Below are 22,159 nucleotides of genomic sequence, written 5' to 3' on the forward strand. Positions count from 1 at the left end.
ATAAAAAGTCCACTAGATGTCTCTAAAATGAAAACCTAAGAAACCATGACAAAGCATGTTCAAAAAGTTTGGATTTGAAATCAAACAATGACTATGAGATTAAAGTACAGATTCAAATTTTTCTTAGATGGTATTTGTGTATATATTGGTTCCACCATTCATATAACACTTTTTATTCATTTATTTATTGTTATTCATTTATTTATTGCTGTTATTTATTGGAGTTTTTTTATGGTGTGAGCAGTGTGGCACCCGCTCAAACTGGCTTAAATACTGAGCAGTGAGACAGGCAGCACGATAGACAGGACGACTGAACAGTGAGACTGGCAGCAGACAGACAGGGCTACTGAACAGTGAGACAGGACTATTGAGCAGTGAGACAGGGCTACTGCGCAGTGAGACAGGCAGCAGACAGACAGGGCTACTGAACAGTGAGACAGGGCTGCTGAGACAGGGGTACTGAACAGTGAGACAGGCAGCAGACAGACAGGGCAACTGAGCAGTGAGACAGGCAGCAGACAGACAGGGCAACTGAGCAGTGAGACAGGCAGCAGACAGACAGGGCAACTGAGCAGTGAGACAGGCAGCAGACAGACAGGGCTACTGAGCAGACAGACAGGGCTACTGAACAGTGAGACAGGACTATTGAGCAGTGAGACAGGGCTACTGAGCAGTGAGACAGGCAGCAGACAGACAGGGCTACTGAACAGTGAGACAGGGCTGCTGAGACAGGGGTACTGAACAGTGAGACAGGCAGCAGACAGACAGGGCAACTGAGCAGTGAGACAGGCAGCAGACAGACAGGGCAACTGAGCAGTGAGACAGGCAGCAGACAGACAGGGCTACTGAGCAGACAGACAGGGCTACTGAACAGTGATAACAGCCCAGCCTCTCTGTCCTCACAAGGTCAGATCTCTAGAGTCTGTCTAGTGCTATTAAATAAGGGAGACTTATCCAAATAAGCTTGGATTTTCCTTTAGCGACGTTGAAGGAATACCCCCCTGTACAGAAAACAGAATAGCGATTGTATATCCATTCATGACAACTCGCTGATGCTATTTGGTATATTTTTTGGGTATATTTGACATATGGGAGACAGTGAATTACTCAGCAATCAATCATCCAAGTCACTGAATTAAATAAATAATCATCATAATATAAAGTCCTATCGTCGTCATCCCCAGTGCGTCACGTGGAGGAGGTGTCTAGTTGGGGCAGCAGACAGTAAACAGACCGGGACAGAGCAGCATCCATCTTTCCCATCACAACAGTATTTTATTTGTAAAGTAACATGGGGGCCGTCCTCGGATTGTGTTCCATGGCAAGTTGGGTAAGCTCTAGGTTGTATTATTGGAATAATTGAAGATCGGATAAATAATATAATTGAAGAGTAGCTCGTTTTAAACAGAGACCAGCTGCACTGCGGCCTCAGTGCGCAGCAACAAAGCAGGGTGGTTCCTTTCTGCTAAGCTAGCTGGCCTAGCGCACTGCTAACATAACCGTAACCCTAACTTTGGTTAGATAACTAGCTAACTAACTATCTAACTATTAAGAGAGTACACCCTCTAATTCACGTTGTCAGCTGGCAGACATTCAGTGGTTAAACGTTTGCGAGTCTTTTGTTGATGCACAGCGCTACAGGCCGATGTAGTCCTGCCTTGTTTCCTCTAGCTAAGCCAACCTACACTATTATAACTATAACTAGTCACCATGAAGCTATTGAAGGCAAATAACAGCAACTCCGCTTGATTATTTCGCTGTTTAGTTAGAGAATTGCTCTGCCATTGATAGCTGATAGGTGATTGCAACATTGTCGCTTTCGAAACAGAATCAGATGTCAAGACACAAACATCTGACGCAGGATTGCGACATGTGGGTCAGGACACACAGACAACATCGCCCGGACAGAGACGACAACACATCTACCGTATATTACAGCTCTGGCATGGTTTCCTTGTCATCGTTTCACCTATTTTGAGCGTTACTATTTTTGAGAGTTTGAAAGCTGAGCTAAACCAGGCCCAACAAGTACAACAACATTGGTTATGACCTGACAATGTTATGTACCGCACAGATGCTACAGGCACAGTCAGCCCTAATCTTAGCAGGGATTTGGTTTCCAATCTGGACTACCGGTTATTACTGTACGTCAATAACGATGTTTCCTGTGTCTAGGAGGTAACCATCATGTATCCTTCCTAATCTCTGAGTAGCTTCTTATGATAACGTTATAGCTAGCCATTCAAATTGTAGCAGCTCTATCAGTGGTGCAAACTTGTCACCTTTCGGCGAAATTCGCAGTTTTTACCTCAAAATATGTGACCTACGCGAATCATGTAGATCTGCAAAAAAAACTATTTGGGGGGGGGTCATCCAAGTCACATGATGCCCAAGCTAACATCTTCCTGTCTGCTAAACTCTGCTGCAGTTGAAATAAAAAGATCTTAAGATGGAAGTAGAAACATAAGAAGTGTGTGTGTGGCCCTCCTGTGAGAGGTGTGTGTGGCCCTCCTGTGAGAGGTGTGTGTGTGCCATATTTCAGTATGTAGGCTATGCAGTGTAAGTGAGTGTAAGTAAGTGTGTGAGTTTATTCTGTTATTTATGCTATTATATCTAGTAATGTGTTGAGAAGCAATGGAAATGAATCAAGAAATTGATACAGTAGGCTAACTTACATTATTAACTTATTAACTTATATTATCATGCAACAGAACAGATCACCCAGCATTGCTAATGAAAAGAATCAACCAATGTGAGTCTAATACCAATACTTGCTCAATAGGTCTTAAAATCTATTAAAAGTGGTCTTATAAAGGTCTTAAATGTAACTTGTTGAAACCTGCAGGAACCCGCATAATTATTTTGAGAACAGGTTGCTTACATTAATTATGAGGGTGTTAAGGTCAGGGCCATCGCTACTTACACATGCATCATTGTTAGACCACTGTTAATGCTAGAGCTAACCATCTACGGGCAAAAAAAAAAGTGTCACCTTTTTTGGACCATCGCCAGTTTGCACCCCTGTCTATACTGCCACACCATTCAGTGGTAGCCAGATCATTTATCAGGACATGACAATTTCTGTGTTCTGGTTTTCTGTGTTTTGAGTCAATAACTTCTCTCCTCTCATGTCCAGATCCCCTGCCTGTGTGGCAGCGCCCCCTGTCTGCTGTGCAGGTGTTGCCCCAGTGGCAACAACTCCACCGTCTCCAGGCTCATCTACGCCTTCTTCCTTCTGATGGGGGTGGGCGTAGCATGCATCATGCTCATGCCTGGCATGGAGGGCCAGCTCAAGAAGGTACGTCTCTCTCTCTCTCTCTCTCTCTCTCTCTCTCTCTCTCTCTCTCTCTCTCTCTCTCTCTCTCTCTCTCTCTCTCTCTCTCTCTCTCTCTCTCTCTCTCTCTCTCTCTCTCTCTCTCTCTCTCTCTCTCTCTCTCTCTCTCTCTCTCTCTCTCTCTCTCTCTCTCTCTCTCTCTCTCTCTCTCTCTCTCTCTCTCTCTCTCTCTCTCTCTCTCTCTCTCTCTCTCTCTCTCTCTCTCTCTCTCTCTCTCCCTCTCCCCTCTCCCTCTCCCTCACTCTTTTCCAGTGGCGTAACGAGTCTACCACTGGGCCCTAATGCAAGATGGCCAGAGTGGTACCCTAGGTAGCACACATTTTTTTCTGCGACTTTTTGCGCAATTTATGCCTAGCTTACAAGTTCATTAGCCAAAATAAATAATAAAGTAAATAGTAAAGGGTGTGCTTTACATGGTACAACACTTTCACACACACACACCGCAGCCACACTCACACACAGCTCAGCTCCCATTGGCTCCCACATAACTTGAACCCTGTAGGCTACTGATTAATCTGCACAGCGGAGCACCATGAAAACTAACACAGATCATGAACACATACCCGCACATTGACAACAGTCAAATAAATAATATAAAATAAGTATGAGTATGGTTCTCACTTTCACCTTCAGGGATGGGTGGCGGGAGCGCGTCTTTTCCTCAGCGGTGTTTATCTTGCTAAAGAAGGTCACTATTTTAGGTAGTTTCAAAAAAAAAATAATCTGAAATTCTTTCTTTTCTTTTCTTTTCTGAAATCCACTTTGGTGCTTGGGCATCATTGTTTTCATCACATTTTTGGACATCAAATCACCCGGCATTAATCCTTCAGAGATATACTGGATGACAACGACTAATACAGTATCATAATGAAGATGTGTGTCTCCCCTCCTCGTCCCAGATCCCAGGGTTCTGTGAGGGCGGCATGGGGACGTCTATCCCGGGGGTCGAAGGTCACGTGAACTGTGACGTCCTGGTGGGCTACAAGGCGGTGTACCGCGTCTGCTTCGGCATGGCCATGTTCTTCCTCCTCTTCTCCCTCCTCATGGTCAAAGTCAAGAGCAGCCAGGATCCGCGCGCCGCAGTCCACAACGGGTACACACACACACACACACACACACACACACACACACACTTACACTACATTTACATTTACATTTACATTTTATAACAAACACACATTACATTTTAGTCATTTAGCAGACGCTTTTATTGACATACAATAAGTACATTTGTCTAAAGTAAATCAATCAACTTTACATCATCATTAGTGCCATGGAAAGTCAATATTTTTATTTTGTTTTATTTTTCACAGTAGCCTAGCAGTTCTGTTTAATGCTTGAAACCAGCTTATCGTGGCATGTATTGTTACACACTAGACAGTGTGTACTGTTTCAGTATATCATTTGTAGCTCTTTCTCATCTTGTTGCTGACCTCTTAGCACTATGAACAGTCACACTATACATAGTTAGGCCTAACATTCTGGAATGTTCCTCTAGATCACTTAGGCCTAACATTCTGGAATGGTCCTCCAGGTCAGTTAGGCCTAACATTCTGGAATGTTCCTCTAGGTCTCTTAGGCCTAACATTGTGGAATGTTCCTCTAGATAGCTTAGGCCTAACATTCTGGAATGTTCCTCCAGGTCAGTTAGGCCTAGCATTCTGGAATGTTCCTCTAGGTCACTTAGGCCTAACATTCTAGAATGTTCGTCTAGGTCACTAAAGTCCAATGCACACGGCGTGCGATTTTGTCGCACGACAACATTCGATTCTCAATTCTTTGAATTATTTCAATTGGTGTGAATGGAGAATCGAATGTTGTCGTGCGATAATATCGCATCGCACGCCGTGTGCATTGTCTCAGTCAAAACAATGGAATCGAATTCGGCGGTGCGACAAAATCGGGGCCGTGTGCATTGGCCTTTAGTCCTAACATTCTGGAATGTTCCTCTAGGTTAATTAGGCCTAACATTCTGCAATGTTATTCTAGGTTAGTTAGGCCTAACATTCTGGAATGTTCCTCTAGGTTAATTAGGCCTAACATTCTGCAATGTTATTCTAGGTTAGTTAGGCCTAACATTCTGGAATGTTCCTCTAGGTTAGTTAGGCCTAACATTCTGCAATGTTCCTCTAGGTTAGTTAGGCCTAACATTCTGCAATGTTCCTCTAGGTCAGTCAGGCCTAACATTCTGGAATGTTCCTTTAGATTAGTTAATAATAACATTATTTGTATAGCACTTTACATCAAAGTGCTTTACAATAAGTAAGCAGCAGTTTAAAACTATTTAAAAACACATAATTACACAGCACAAATACGCAGCCTATGACATGTAGACAACAGAAAACAGGTGGGTCTTTAACTTAGTTTTGTACACTTTCACTGATTCTGCCTGTCTGATGTCCAGTGGAAGACGGTTCCAGAGAGTTGGTGCACGGAAGGAAAACGCACGCTCACCGATTGTCTTTTTTCTGACTCTAGGAATAATGAGCAGGGCAGAGCCTTGTGAGCGCAGAGCCCTTGAGGGCACATGGGTCGAGACGGTCCTTTAAATAAGAAGGCGCAGTGCCATTTATAGCTTTATATGTTAGTAGCAGCATCTTGAAGTCCGCTCTAACATGGACAGGGAGCCAATGAAGGGAGGCCAGTACTGGTGAGATATGGTCGTATTTCGTATGCGAGCTGCAGCATTTTGGACCATTTGTATACCATGGAAGCTCTTTTTTGGCAGTCCCGACAAAAGGACATTACAATAATCTAGTCTGGATGTCACAAAATAATGGATCAGAAGTGGATCAGGTAGTTAGGCCTAACATTCTGCAATGTTCCTCTAGGTTAGTTAGGCCTAACATTCTGGAATGTTCCTCCAGGTTTTGGTTCTTCAAGTTCGCTGCAGTGACGGCCATCTCTGTCGGAGCATTCTTCATCCCCGAGGGTCCCTTCACGACAGGTAACACCCCTCAGATCATATCGACAGTGTGGCTCTATGTGGACATGCACATGGATATGCACTTATACAAAAACAACATACACACACTTCCTCTCTCCCCCTCCAGTGTCCTCTCTCCCCCTCCAGTCTAACCACCCGTCCACCCTCCTCTCTCCCCCTCCAGTCTACCCCCCCGTCCTCCCTCCTTTCTCCCCCTCCAGCCTAACCCCCCTGTCCTCTCTCCCCCTCCAGCCTACCCCCCCTGTCCTCCCTCCTCTCTCCCCCTCCAGCCTACCCCCCCGTCCTCCCTCCTCTCTCCCCCTCCAGCATACCCCCCCCTGTCCTCCCTCCTCTCTCCCCCTCCAGCATACCCCCCCCTGTCCTCCCTCCTCTCTCCCCTTCCAGCCTACCCCCCCTGTCCTCCCTCCTCTCTCCCCCTCCAGCCTAACCCCCCTGTCCTCCCTCCTCCCTCCCCCTCCAGTGTGGTTCCAGCCTAACCCCCCTGTCCTCCCTCCTCTCTCCCCCTCCAGTGTGGTTCTATGTGGGCATGGCCGGGGCCTTCTGCTTCATCCTGATCCAGCTGGTGCTCCTGATCGACTTTGCGCACTCCTGGAACGAGTCCTGGGTGGAGAAGATGGAGGAGGGCAACTCTCGCTGCTGGTACGCAGGTACGGAATGACATTATTTATAATAATAATAACTTACATTTATATAGCGCCTTTCAGGGGATCCAAGGCCGCTTTACAGAGAAACAGACAATCAGACAAACAGTCAGGCAAACAAAAACAACAACAGAACTAGGGGCCGAAGGCCTTAGCAAACAGGTAGGATTTGAGGGCTGTTTTAAAGGCGTCCAGGGTTGGGATGTTGCAGATCACCGCAGGGAGAGAGTTCCAGAGGGTGGGGGCTGCCACACTAAGGTCATGTTCTCACATGAAAGTCCGAATCAGGACCCGGAGCAAGTGGATGAGTTAATTTATTTCACTGATTTGCGTTCTCACAGCCCTTTATGTAAACGAAGTAACATACGCAATCGAAGCAACAGACGTGGTAGTTGATTGGTCTGAAAAATAGAAAATTGCCCATTCGTCCCGCTCTTATCCAGATCAACACGTATGCGCTGTTGTTTTCCTATGGACAGCCTCGATGCGTCGTTTCTAACCGGAGCGAAACCACCCTTTTCAAGCGGAGCATCCGTCGGCTGTTTGCGCCGGGAGCGACTTCGAATGCGCGTTCTCACCGCTCCAAACGACACAGAGCAAAGCGAATTTGATCCTAAACTCCGATTCCAAGTGAAGCAAATGTTCTAGTGAGAACACGCCCTAAAAGCTCTGTCCCAGAAGGTTCGCAGGAGGTAACAAGCAGACCAGAGTCTGAAGAGCGCAGGTTCCAGGGAGGGGCATGTGGGCAGAGGAGGTCGGATAAGTACTGGGGGGCGCGGGCATGAAGGGACTTGTCGGTGAGAAGGAGGATTTTGTAGGAGATGCGGCACTTGACCGGAAGCCGGATGGAGGTGGGGGTGATGTGCTGCCACGGCTTTTTATGATTGAGGCAGCGGAGTTTTGGACATACTGGAGTGGGTTTTATTTAGTTATATTAGTTTCTAATGACGTCTCATTTCATTTCCCTTCTCTTCTGTTCTCTTCTCTCTCTCTTTTTGACGCAGCTCTGCTCTCTGCCACCGCGGTGAACTACATCCTGTCCCTGGTTGCCGTGGTGATGTTCTACGTGTACTACACCCAGGCTGACGGCTGCACTGAGAACAAGGCCTTCATCAGCGTCAACATGCTGCTGTGTGTCGGAGCCTCCGTCATCTCCATCCTGCCTCAGATACAGGTCCCACACACACACACACACACACACACACACTGAGAACAAGGCCTTCATCAGCATCAACATGCTGTGTGTCGGAGCCTCCGTCATCTCCGTCCTGCCTCAGCAGTGGTTCTCAAACTTTTCACACCAAGTACCACCTCGGAAAATATGTGTCTCTCCAAGTACGACCAGTATGACTGATGTTAAAATACAACGTAGTGCAGGCCAGTTCACGCAGGAGGCAAATTTATTTCCAATAAGAATAATATGTATTTTGTGTAATATGTATTTTGTACTTTTATCAGCAACAGCCAATGCAACATGTACAATCGAGTACAATCGGCTTTTAAAACTGTTCGACAAACTCTCTGCCAAACATGCAAGGGGCAGCACCTCCAACATCACCTCCAACATACTCACAAGTGCTAAGAATAAGTCACAGAGTACCTGTAATTAACTTACACACACACACACACACACACACAGTCTCACATAGCAAGTGCTGAACAATAATAGAGTAACAACTACACACAACAATAATTCATTTTCAAGCAGCAAATGAGAATTCAATAACTGTATTTCATAAATACACCTCTCTCTCTCACACACACACACACACACACACACACACACACACAGTTGTCTATTGACAACTCACCTAATGAGAAGGATGCGCTTGTTTCTTTGCACACAGTCCTTTGATACCTGGATGGTCGACTTCTGTTTCTAGTCTGGCTCAGCGGCCATTCTGTTTCTAGTCTGGCTCAGCGGCCATTCTGTTTCTAGCTAAATGTTGTCTTCATGGCAGCGAGAGAAAATAAGCTTTTATCACACACAGGGAGGTGGTCGCAAAGGGAAGGAGGAAGAGCACGGCTTTGTCCAACAGCGCAGGGTATTCATGTTTAATGTAACTGGCAGCACATTTTCTAACTATTGTGGTCTTCTTTGTGAGACTAACATTAGCACTGTCTTCTTCTTCAGCTACTCTGATTCTAACATTAGGCCTACTGCCCAAGTTAGAATTATGATCAGCAGGTCTCCTCAAGGATCCCGTTTTGAGCCAGGATTGTAAGGTGTTAAACTTTTCATATTGATCTGCAAAAGTTACCGCGGCCACCACCGACTAGCTTGCCATCCACTCTTGAATATAATATGCTCGCGCTCATCAGGGTTGCCAGATGGGATTGACAATTGACAGCCTAAACACAGTCTAAAAACCGCTAAATCCACCCAAAACCAGGCCAAAACCTATATTGTCAGAAAACCGCTAATTACTATTACACATTGTATGTAGCTACTAGGTTGTGTGTTTTAACTTCACGCATTTTGTAACTTTCAGGCACTGACATTTTGATACCGCCTAAATGCTATTTGTCAAGCCCAACCCACCCAAATGCTTTTTTTCCAGCCCAGTGATCAAAAGTAGCCCGTTCGGCGGTAACCCGCCCCATCTGGCAACCCTGGCGTTCATGCTCACACTGTATATGAGCGCTGGTAGTAAAGTTACTGCGGTGCACATTCAAACTTTTATTTTGCTTCTATACAAAAAAAGATGAAAGGAAATGCAAAACATATGTTAAATACCATTAGTTGTATATTGATAGTAGGCCTGTGGTTTCAAACTGATTATATAGGCCTGCATATTTTTTCCTCGCGTACCACCAAGCACGAGCCCGCGTACCACCGGTGGTATGCGTACCACAGTTTGAGTAACGTTGAGGTACAGAATACAACGCTTTCTAACGTTAATATCTTTTTTATTTAACAGGCTTTTATTACGGTTTCTGACCATTTTATTATACTAAAAGGCAAGTTTGAGCTGTGCATTATGGCATGGATTTTGCAGGGCTAACAAAGGCTAAGCTAAAAGAAGCCTGTTGCTCACTAACATGTTGCGGGACATTTTCTGTTTACTTATACTGGGAAGGCTTGTATGTGTGAAAGGGGCTTAAAGACTCTCCAAAAAAGCACCCTGGGGGCATTTTAAGTGTCAGTAATGTTTAATCTACCAAGTTTTGCAATATAGCGTTCAATGTCCTTGGAATTAAAGGCCCAATCCCGATTCCCTTTTCTACCCCTATGGCTCGTTTTCGAGTGTGACTCGATTTCGAGCCAAGGCCTTCGAACAGAGCCACAAGCTGTCGGGGTTGAAATCTACCCCTATGAAATGGGACAACCCTTCAAGACTGATACGTCATCAGTAGTATCGTAGAAAAGCATTGACGCTCGCGACTCATTCACAACTCATTCACACTTTTTTACGCTATCAATCGATCAAACAAGTCATCAAATAAAAAAGAACAATGCTTCATTATCAGACCATGACAGAATAACGGCGCTCTAACCTGTATGAAACCTGTGCTCCTACCCTGCCAGTCTGCACTGATTTAGGACAACAGTGCAACAACTTCGCGGCTGAACTTAAGTTAAATTTACGGCGTCATATACCATCAATGGGAAACATGGAAAAATGCATGACTTACAGATTTAATTTTATGACGTTCCGAAATCCGAAGTGACAGGAACGCTGGAGAAACAGCCGCTGTCAACTGCATTAATTAACTCTGTGTCCTTGATGAGTCTCCCGCTCACTGCCCTCCATCAAAAATGGCACATCCATCGATAATATTACATAATAACAACTGCTCGGATTAGATTGCGAGTTGTTTTGGTATAATAAGTCCCGCAATACAGATAACGTCATATACCACCAAGGAGGGGGGGGGGGGGGGGAATTCGCATCTATCATGCACATATCAGCCTGTGGATAGATAACTTTAGATTGATAACTTTACATTAAATATGTCTACCATCATCCACTGTCAAACACCACAATTTATTTCTAAATAAACATGATTGTACATCTCTGAAATGTTAATCGCGCACCGATGTATTTCTATGGGGAAGGCTGTGCTTGACTATTCCATTGGACTGACACCGGGGCAGAGGAACAGGGTGACCGTCACCCTGTGACAAACGCGCAGATATGAGTGCTCCGGTGTCCTGGTTTGGTAGTCTAATGGAAGTGATCAGGTAGGCTACCAGTCCTCTACTGCTAAACCCGAGCGCGCTGGACTGTGGAGCTTTCTATGTTAAGCATAGGCACACGCATCGGCACCTCGGCATAACAGCGATTTTTTGGTTATGCTTGTTTGTAAAGAAAAGGTCTATAATGCATTTAAATGACATTAAACTAAGATAATAAGATGGTTATCATAATTTTTCAAATCTTTATTAATAAGTAATTACAGAGAAAGTAATGACATTTCCGCATTGAATAGAGCGACATAAAATGTCTGTAGATGATTTGCAATGCATGCTGGAATCAAGGGGTACGGCTTCAAAGCTAGTCTGGTCCTGAAATTGCTAGAAACTAAGTCATAGTTAGCCCTCCGACTTACCACTTCCCAATCATGAAAGCCTATATTATTATATAGCTCGCATCTAATCGTATCGGATGAGAAATAGACATTAAATGGCATATATAGGCTACACAACAGCTAATCACCGTGACAAACACCTATATTATATTTTAATATGATGACCGGAATTTCTCCCGTTTGTCCAGGACATTGAAATCTTCCCGGATACGTTGACCGACACCAATTTTCACCAACGGAAACCCTGATATATATATATACACACACACACATATACACTCACACAACACACAGACAGACAGACACACAGGGCACACACACTATTTCTATTACATGCTCTATAAACCCTAACCCCCCCCCCCTCCTCCCTCCCCAGGAGTCCCAGCCCAGGTCAGGTCTCCTGCAGTCGTCCATCGTGACCCTGTACACAATGTACCTCACCTGGTCCTCCATGACCAATGAGCCAGGTACACACCTGCACACCTGCACACACCTCCTCCACACACCTGCACACACCTGCACACACCTCCTCCACACACCTCCTCCATCACACCTGCACACACCTCCTCCATCACACCTGCACACCTCCTCCATCACACCTGCACACACCTCCTCCATCACACCTGCACACCTCCTCCATCACACCTCCTCCATCACACCTGCACACACCTGCACACCTCCTCCACACACCTGCACACCTCCTCCATCACACCTGCACACCTCCTCCACCACACCTGCACACCTCCTCCATCACACCTACACACCTCCTCCATCACACCTGCACACCTCCTCCATCACACCTGCACACCTCCTCCATCACACCTACACACCTCCTCCATCACACCTGCACACCTCCTCCATCACACCTGCACACCTCCTCCACACACCTGCACACCTCCTCCATCACACCTGCACACCTCCTCCATCACACCTACACACCTCCTCCATACACCTGCACACCTCCTCCATCACACCTGCACACCTCCTCCATCACACCTGCACACCTCCTCCATCACACCTGCATATACACCTCCTCCACACACCTGCATATACACCTCCTCCACACACCTGCATATACACCTCCTCCTCACACCTGCACACCTCCTCCATCACACCTGCACACCTCCTCCACACACCTGCACACCTCCTCCATCACACCTGCACACCTCCTCCATCACACCTGCACACCTCCTCCATACACCTGCACACCTCCTCCATCACACCTGCACACCTCCTCCATCACACCTGCACACCTCCTCCACACACCTGCACACCTCCTCCATCACACCTGCACACCTCCTCCATCACACCTGCACACCTCCTCCATCACACCTGCACACCTCCTCCATCACACCTGCACACACCTCCTCCATACACCTGCACACCTCCTCCATACACCTGCACACCTCCTCCATACACCTGCACACCTCCTCCACACACCTGCACATCTCCTCCACACACCTGCACACCTCCTCCATCACACCTACACACCTCCTCCATCACACCTGCACACCTCCTCCATCACACCTGCACACCTCCTCCATCACACCTGCACACCTCCTCCATCACACCTGCACACACCTGCACACACCTCCTCCATCACACCTGCACACACCTCCTCCACACACCTGCACACCTCCTCCACACACCTGCACACCTCCTCCATCACACCTGCACACCTCCTCCATCACACCTACACACCTCCTCCATCACACCTACACACACCTCCTCCACACACCTGCACACCTCCTCCACACACCTGCACACCTCCTCCATCACACCTGCACACCTCCTCCATCACACCTGCACACCTCCTCCACACACCTGCACACCTCCTCCATCACACCTGCACACCTCCTCCATCACACCTGCACACCTCCTCCATCACACCTGCACACCTCCTCCATCACACCTGCACACCTCCTCCATCACACCTGCACACACCTCCTCCATCACACCTGCACACCTCCTCCACACACCTGCACACACCTCCTCCACACACCTGCACACACCTCCTCCATCACACCTACACACACCTCCTCCACACACCTGCACACCTCCTCCACACACCTGCACACCTCCTCCATCACACCTGCACACCTCCTCCATCACACCTGCACACCTCCTCCATCACACCTGCACACCTCCTCCATCACACCTGCACACCTCCTCCATCACACCTACACACCTCCATCACACCTGCACACCTCCTCCACACACCTGCACACCTCCTCCACACACCTGCACACCTCCTCCATCACACCTGCACACCTCCTCCACACACCTGCACACCTCCTCCATCACACCTACACACCTCCATCACACCTGCACACCTCCTCCACACACCTGCACACCTCCTCCATCACACCTGCACACCTCCTCCATACACCTGCACACCTCCTCCATCACACCTGCACACCTCCTCCATCACACCTACACACCTCCATCACACCTGCACACCTCCTCCACACACCTACACACCTCCTCCATCACACCTCCACACCTCCTCCATCACACCTGCACACCTCCTCCATCACACCTGCATATACACCTCCTCCACACACCTGCATATACACCTCCTCCACACACCTGCACACCTCCATCACACCTGCATATACACCTCCTCCACACACCTGCACACCTCCTCCATCACACCTGCACACACCTCCACCCATCTGGGCTTCAGTCCAACCATTGTTATCAGTTAACAAACACTTGCAGAATTAACACACGTTACCATTGTATTGTTTTTCAGTAAGTTTTCATGTATGACACACACACATCACGTTTAGAATAACACATGAATGACACACACACACACATCACGTTTATAATAACACATGAATGACACACACACGTTTATAATAACACATGAATGACACACACACATCACGTTTAGAATAACACATGAATGACACACACACACACACATCACATTTAGAATAACACATGAATGACACATATGGCGCTTTTCCACTACGATGCAGACCTGGTGCCGACCTGGTGCTGACCTAGGTCTGCCCGCTTCGGTTCCCTTTTCCATTCGTCGGTCCGGGTCGCTTCAGTCCTAGGTCCCAGGTACCACATCCGAGCAGGGTCCCAGGGTCCCAGGTCCCAGGTCCCACACCGTTGATTGGTCAATGGACAATCGTCATCCCATGTCCCATCCCATATTATTTCTTCACAACCGCCATCTTGAAAATACCACATTCACTAGGAAAATGTCACTACATTTTCTGTAATAGCTTATTAATAAAGATTCGGAAAATTATGCTGACCATCGTATTATCTTAGTTTAATGTCATTTCAATGAATCATATAACTTTTATTTACAACAAGCACAACACAAAAATCGCTATTATGCACCGTGTTTGTCCGTGAATAACACCGGCTGTGGAGGTGGTAAAAAAACACAATACTCCTTTGCTAACTTCACCATCTGTCTACGGTCATTTTGAGCCCTTAACCACCGCGCTGACACCCCGAGAAGTTATGCTTTTAACCGTAAACTCGATGAACCGGGAGTTCGCCAGCAGCCGTCCAGCCATTTTCACCATTCACTCATGAGTCAAATGCCGGTTTTAACAGGGAATTCGCTCCGCGCTGTGTCCACGGTGATAGGAGTGGATGATCGACTCCATTCAAAAACTTTTGAATTCCCTGGCTTCTCCTCTTTCCGGACACGTTTGAATTGTTATCCTAACCCCCGGTAAACCGAAGTTATTAACCCGCAAACGGCACCGTGTTTGTCCGTGAATAACACCGGCTGTGGAGGTGGTAAAAAAACACAATACTCCTTTGCTAACTTCACCATCTGTCTACGGTCATTTTGAGCCCTTAACCACCGCGCTGACACCCCGAGAAGTTATGCTTTTAACCGTAAACTCGATGAACCGGGAGTTCGCCAGCAGCCGTCCAGCCATTTTCACCATTCACTCATGAGTCAAATGCCGGTTTTAACAGGGAATTCGCTCCGCGCTGTGTCCACGGTGATAGGAGTGGATGATCGACTCCATTCAAAAACTTTTGAATTCCCTGGCTTCTCCTCTTTCCGGACACGTTTGAATTGTTATCCTAACCCCCGGTAAACCGAAGTTATTAACCCGCAAACGGCACCGTGTTTGTCTGTGAATAACACCGGCTGTGTCATGAGTCAAATTCCGGTAGATTCGCGTCTTGTCTGCGTTTCCCGATGATGATACTACAGTTCATAAAGCAGACAAGTGAAGGCAGTGGTTTTAAGGGTTCAAAAAACATGACTTTATTATGTGTACATAGCTTCCTCTCTCTCTTTCTCTTTCTCTCCCAAAAAATCACTGCTGTGTACACCCGGAAGCTTTTTGCCAGGCTGCGTGTGACGCGTAACTCCGCCTACTATCGACGACTCCTCCTACTAGTCCGGTTCGGTTTGTGTAATGGAAACAGAACAGATCAAAAGTGACCCGACCTGACCCGACCCGACCCGACCTGACCCGACCCGGGCCGGTCAATGGAAAAGCGGCTATACACACATCACGTTTATAATAACACATGAATGACACACACACACGTTTATAGTAACACATGAATGACACACACATGTCATGTTTATAATAACACATGAACGGCACACACACATGTTTATAATAACACATGAACGACACACAGACACACACATGTGTTTATAATAACACATGAACGACACACACACACACATGTTTAATAACACATGAACGACACACACACCCATGTTTATAATAACACATGAACGACACACACATGTTTATAATAACACATGAACGACACACACACACATGTTTATAATAACACATGAACGACACGTGAGTTTCTGTACTGTTATTGAGTGACTTTCTGTTTCCTGCCCCCTCAGACAGGAAGTGTAACCCGAGCCTGCTGGGTATCATCGGGGTGAATAGCACCGGGCCCGCAGGCCAGGACCACCCGGTCCAGTGGTGGGACGCCCAGGGCATCGTGGGCCTGGTTCTGTTCCTCATGTGTGTCCTCTACTCCAGGTGAGACACTCACACACACATCAACATCATCAATAACCATCAACATCATCAATAACCATCAACATCATCAATAACCATCAACATCATCAACATCATCAATAACCATCAACATCATCAATAACCATCAACATCATCAATAACCATCAACATCATCAATAACCATCATCATCATCAATAACCATCAACATCATCAATAACCATCAACATCATCAATAACCATCAACATCATCAATAACCATCAACATCATCAATAACCATCATCATCATCAATAACCATCATCATCATCAATAACCATCAACATCATCAATAACCATCAACATCATCAATAACCATCAACATCATCATCAACATCATCAATAACCATCAACATCATCAATAACCATCAACACACATCAACATCAATAACCATCAACATCATCAATAACCATCAACATCAATAATCAACAACATCATCAATAATCAACAACAACATCATCATCTATAATCATCATCATCATCAATAACCATCAACATCATCAATAATCAGTTGAAATACAATGCAATACTAATTGGTAAACACAGGAGGGCGCCATTGCCACAGCCTTATACCAGGGCATTGTTGAAGACTCAACTGAATTAAAATATTTTTTCTAAATAACATTTTAACAGACATTCTTCATGGATACCCCTGGATACGAACCAGTGTGCCTAGAAATGAGAGGCACTCACTTACCTAGTTGTCAAAATATTTAAACAACAAAAAACTGATAACTTTTTTTCCCCGCAATGTTAAATAATTTCTCAAAGCTAATTCCCTGTGCGAGGCTGGTGGAGGTAGAAATCGGAGGTTGGGCTCATTGTAATGCATGGAATGGAATGATGCGATACGATCCTCAGATTTCTGCCTGTCTCTCCGTCCACAATTGTCCTCCTGTTCTATGTGTACCAGCCATCTGCTCAACAAATCATTTCCTTGTGGTTGGTGCCTGACTAATAGCTGACATTATGTCTCCCCTTCTCCTCCCTCCTCCCCCCCCAGCATCCGTAACTCCTCCACCACCCAGGTGAACAAGCTGACCCTGACCAGTGACGAGTCGGCGCTGATCGATGACGGCCCCCATGCCGAGGGCCTGGAGGAGGGGGGAGACGGGGAGCGCCGGGCCCTGGACAACGAGAGAGACGGCGTCACCTACAGCTACTCCTTCTTCCACTTCATGTTGTTCCTGGCCTCCCTCTACATCATGATGACCCTCACCAACTGGTACAGGTGAGTCTGACTGGTACAGGTATCTGACTGGTATGTCTGTCTGTCTGACTGGTACAGGTATCTGACTGGTATGTCTGTCTGTTTATCTACCTACCTACCCACCTATCTGTTTATCTAGCTGTTTGTCTGTCTGTCTGTCTACCTATCTGTCTATCTATCTACTTATCTACCTACCTTCCTTCCTTATCTTATCTACTTACCCTGCTTGTCCCCCCTGCAGCCCTGACTCCTCCTACGAGACCATGACCAGCAAGTGGCCGGCCGTCTGGGTGAAGGTGTCCTCCTCCTGGCTCTGCGTCGCCCTCTACGTGTGGACGCTGGTAGCGCCGCTCGTCCTCGTCAACCGGGACTTCGACTGAGCTCCAGACGTATGGCCTCCCCCCCACCCACGCACGGCCTCCCTCCCTTCCCCCAACGCACAGCAGGAGTCGCATCTTGTGAACCATGGTCGTTGTGAATACTCACCCCCCCTCCCCTCCGTTTGGTGATTGAACAAAGCGTCTGTTGCTTCTGTAAATAGTGTATGTGCATTCTCAACCCCTGTGGGTGGTGATGATGATGATTCTTCATATTAGATTTTTTTTATTTTGTATTATTATTATTATTATTATTAACAACTGCATGCTGTTGAGTATGATGAGTACATGGTGTAGTTAAGTTCTCTGTTTGACCCCCCTGTTGCAAGGAGGTGAGGGGGGTTGCTATGGCCGCTATGGCCTCAAGAGTATTATGGGCTGTGGACATGTTAGATCAGAGAAGGGGTGGGGGGGGGAGTGGGGGAGACTCAGGCCTTTTTGTGCTTGAACCTTTACCCACTATTATGACTCGTTGTCAAGCCGATGAGTAACATGATAACAGTAGTAGCATTAGTGTTGGTGAAAGTTGACAGGAAGAACCATCAATGTGTTAAACAAAACAAAACAAACTGTAATTTGTGATTTTCCTCCTAAGATGATAAGCTTTGCATTCACTTCTTTATGCACAAGTAGCTGCGAGTTTAGATAGTTCTAAGTTCATTTTATCATCCAAGACCACCAGTGAGCATGAGTGACATGTAATGTGGCATTTAAATGGTATTATTATTATATGTACCATCGAGTATCTTATCTTTGCTGTGCTTTTCCATTTTCGCAACCTTCTCCTCAATTTGCCGTATAACTGACAACGCTCTCTTTCCCTTTTTGCGACTTGCACATCTTGTGTTACTAGAGTTGAGTCTCAGTTTTGTGTAGGCTAACGTTACTGTGTTACTATAATTTTGCACTGGAGTTTTTATCTCGTTTAATGTAAAAGAAAATATAATACTGGCACCGTGGAAACAGTGGTTAAGTTATTTTGTAGATGCTCTAACATACTAGAAATGTGTATTCAGTGTTTCTAGACAACTGACGATGCATCCACTAAGCTATTGAGGTGGCAGAGCCCTGCCACCGCCCTGGGATTGCTTTCACCTTTGGACATGTAAGTGCATTGTGTCCCATCTTTAATAAACGTGACTAAAGACAATAACGTGCTGTTTCTCTTGTGTGTGTGTGGCTCTGCTCTTACCAGGTAAAGGCGTATGGTGATGTGTGTTGAACACGGGTGCTGCTCTGAGGAATGTAGTCAGACAAAGGTTAAACAATGCAAAGGCTGCCCCCTAGGGAAATAACAATGTAAATGCTGCCCCCTAGGGAGTTAACAATGCAAATGCTGCCCCCTAGGACTAACAATGCAAATGCTGCCCCCTAGGACTTTAACAATGCAAATGCTGCCCCCTAGGGAGTTAACAATGCAAATGCTGCCCCCTAGGACTAACAATGCAAATGCTGCCCCCTAGGACTTTAACAATGCAAATGCTGCCCCCTAGGGAGTTAACAATGCAAATGCTGCCTGGTAGGACTTTAACAATGCAAATGCTGCCCCCTAGGGAGTTAACAATGCAAATGCTGCCCCCTAGGGAGTTAATGTGAATGCTGCCCCCTAGGGCTTTAACAATAGTAATAATTAGTCTGCATCACATAACAGGGTCCCCTTTCACAATTGTTGCGTCCTCTTTGCCCTCCACTCACTCGTTTCTCCAGAAGCATTGGAGGAGAATATCTAAGGAGGAGGAACCTAGATGCTCCAATGCTTTTTTTGTTGTAGGAAGCGAGTGAGAGGACGGCGGAAAGGAGGCAAGGATTCGAGTTTCTAACAAATTGAGAAAGGGCCAACGTTTGCGAGGAAAGAAGGGTATCGCCTGTTGTCTTACGACAGTCAGCATGACTTCATCCAGGCCGAGCGGCGTCGCGCTACAACGGCGATATCCTGACCTAACACAATGCGGCGCTGCAGCCGAGACGCATGTCATGCGATGGGAGGCCAGATTGCAGCCGTTACTCTTCTTCCACTTCGTCACTCAGATCCTACACCACCCTCACTCCAGTCTCCTTCCCAGACACCACCCTCCCTCCAGTCTCCTTCCCAGACTCTTCACCCCAGACAGAAAGGTCTGGCGGACCAACATGTCAACCTTGGCCTTCATTGTGACCAATGGAGTGCTGTAAGCAGACGGCGCACAGCCATTTGACAGCACTTCCCGTCCAGTGCTTGCGCGCCACATGTTTCTGATTTGGAGCCACGAAATCAAACAGTAACAAATACTTGACTCAGTAAACTCACTCCCACTCGTCTTTGATCCAGTCAGTTTACTGAGTAAAGTATCTGTTACTGTTTGATTCCAGGCTTATGTGCACTAGCACATGAAGACGGACTCAGAAGACAGACACTTCTTTGCAACTCTCAACTTTAATGTTATTGCCAAGCTTGTAACAATGACAGAAAGCTCACAGGATAGGCAAAGATCACATCCTAGTCTTGCAACATGAGGGAACTTTTTGACACACCAGAGTACAGTGGTTTTACCTCAACATACAGTAGTGCTTCTCTACAGAGATAAGAGAGGAGGGTTGCCAACTGTCCCGTATTTTTGGGGCTGGGTGAATATACAGGACCCTCCCTATATTCACCCAATCACAGGCCCCCTCATGTCATGCATATGTATAGCATAAATGCGCCAATTCTTATAACCTCCCACACTCTGTGCAATGGCACACCATCTTTTGTCCCATATTTGGTAGTGAGAGAGTTGGCAACCCTAATAGAGAGATTTGGTGCAGGCACTTTCATGTTTCAACACGTCTAAGGACATCTGATCTGAAATCCTTGAGACGTTTGATCTTCTAATACATAAAATCGATACTCAGTGAAACGATTACATTTTTTACAAGATCTGGGGCCTCATTCATAAAGAAGTACTTGAACGTCATCTTTGACTTTCACGTAAGCACAGTTTTCTAAACGGACGTAAGCATTATTTATAAAACGGGCTGAGATGGTTTAAAGTTGCGTACGTGCTTGCTTCTATAAATACCAACGCAGGTAAAAATGAACGCAGGTGAATGAGGTTTGTATTAACGCCCTGTGATAGAGGCTGAATTATAGCGGCTGAATTAAGACAAGTGCTATAATATAGGGTAGGCGTTCGTCTGGAAGTGGGAGAGGGCAGAGAAGGGTGGCTTCTCGGTAAGTTGCATTTGTAACGTTTGATCATGACAACTAACCAGGCACACAGGCACATGCTTATACTCTACTCAAGTTGTAAAAGAAAATCAGGGGAGGTGGTGGATTTTATCATAAGAGGACAATTTTAGCATCCCCTCGCCAGTGACTTCAGTGTCAGTAACTGTCATTGCATGTGTGCGTGCCCCCTCGCACCTTGAAATAGCAGTAATACCACGTTCATTGATAAAATGACATTAAGTATGGAAAGAGGGGGGCGATTTTGACAGTTTTTATTTCAGGGGGGATGCCATCCCCCCTCAACTCGAGTGCTGCTTATACTTTAATAATATAATGGTCTTATTCTTATCAGGTGGTCTTATTCTTATATGGCTGCTCACTCCCTGACACCGGAGAAAATCCAGTATAATTTAGAGCTTGGCCGGGCAAGGTCCGTTGTGGAACGCACTAGGCATGTTGAAGGGGAGATAGACAGCTCCGGAGGGATATAAAGGAAGACTGAAATACAATCAGAAACATCAGTTCCTTTTAAATCTTGAATTAAACTAATTTCCTCGGCTGATAACAACATCGTTAATTTTATTACGAGCCACTTGCATGAATTACACTAGGCAGTGCGGCTCACATGCCTGTAATAACTCCGCATAACCAGTAGGTAATGTGCGTAAGCAAGTTGAATACTCGACGTCGAGCTACGATCGTTTCCACGATCAAATTGACTCACGTTGAAATTGTATAAATCACTACGTTGACGTGGTTTTCTACGTACGACACGGGTAAGATCAACATTTGATCTAAGCACCCGTTATGAATGAGGCCCCTGCAGTCACATAAAATAATAACATCATTCATGGCAATCTCACCCTTCCTAGGTGGGCTAGAGTACCTAGCACCCAGGAGGT

At 46.2% G+C, this 22,159-nt stretch overlaps 1 protein-coding gene across 1 annotated transcript; it reads left to right on the forward strand.

Moving 5' to 3' along the window:
• The first annotated feature begins 1,219 nt into the window (after positions 1-1,219).
• Positions 1,220-18,457, forward strand: serinc1 (serine incorporator 1). Its single transcript, XM_080546040.1, has 10 exons — positions 1,220-1,330; positions 3,137-3,298; positions 4,234-4,427; positions 6,202-6,281; positions 6,791-6,928; positions 7,927-8,096; positions 11,832-11,922; positions 16,326-16,467; positions 17,487-17,714; positions 17,935-18,457. The coding sequence occupies exons 1-10, from the start codon at positions 1,292-1,294 to the stop codon at positions 18,071-18,073; spliced, it is 1,383 nt and encodes a 460-aa protein (XP_080402166.1). The 5' UTR covers positions 1,220-1,291; the 3' UTR covers positions 18,074-18,457.
• Positions 18,458-22,159: the final 3,702 nt, after the last annotated feature.

The sequence above is a fragment of the Nansenia antarctica genome, assembly GCF_963989245.1.
Source record: "Nansenia antarctica genome assembly, chromosome: 1".
Classification (NCBI taxonomy): domain Eukaryota; kingdom Metazoa; phylum Chordata; class Actinopteri; order Argentiniformes; family Microstomatidae; genus Nansenia; species Nansenia antarctica.

Excerpts from the sequence above, each read along its gene's own strand:
- serinc1 (XM_080546040.1), top strand. The coding sequence starts at position 1,292 with ATGGGGGCCGTCCTCGGATTGTGTTCCATGGCAAGTTGG. Across the intron at positions 3,299-4,233 it reads TGGAGGGCCAGCTCAAGAAG|ATCCCAGGGTTCTGTGAGGG; the intron begins GTACGTCTCTCT and ends TCCTCGTCCCAG. Across the intron at positions 16,468-17,486 it reads ATGTGTGTCCTCTACTCCAG|CATCCGTAACTCCTCCACCA; the intron begins GTGAGACACTCA and ends CTCCCCCCCCAG.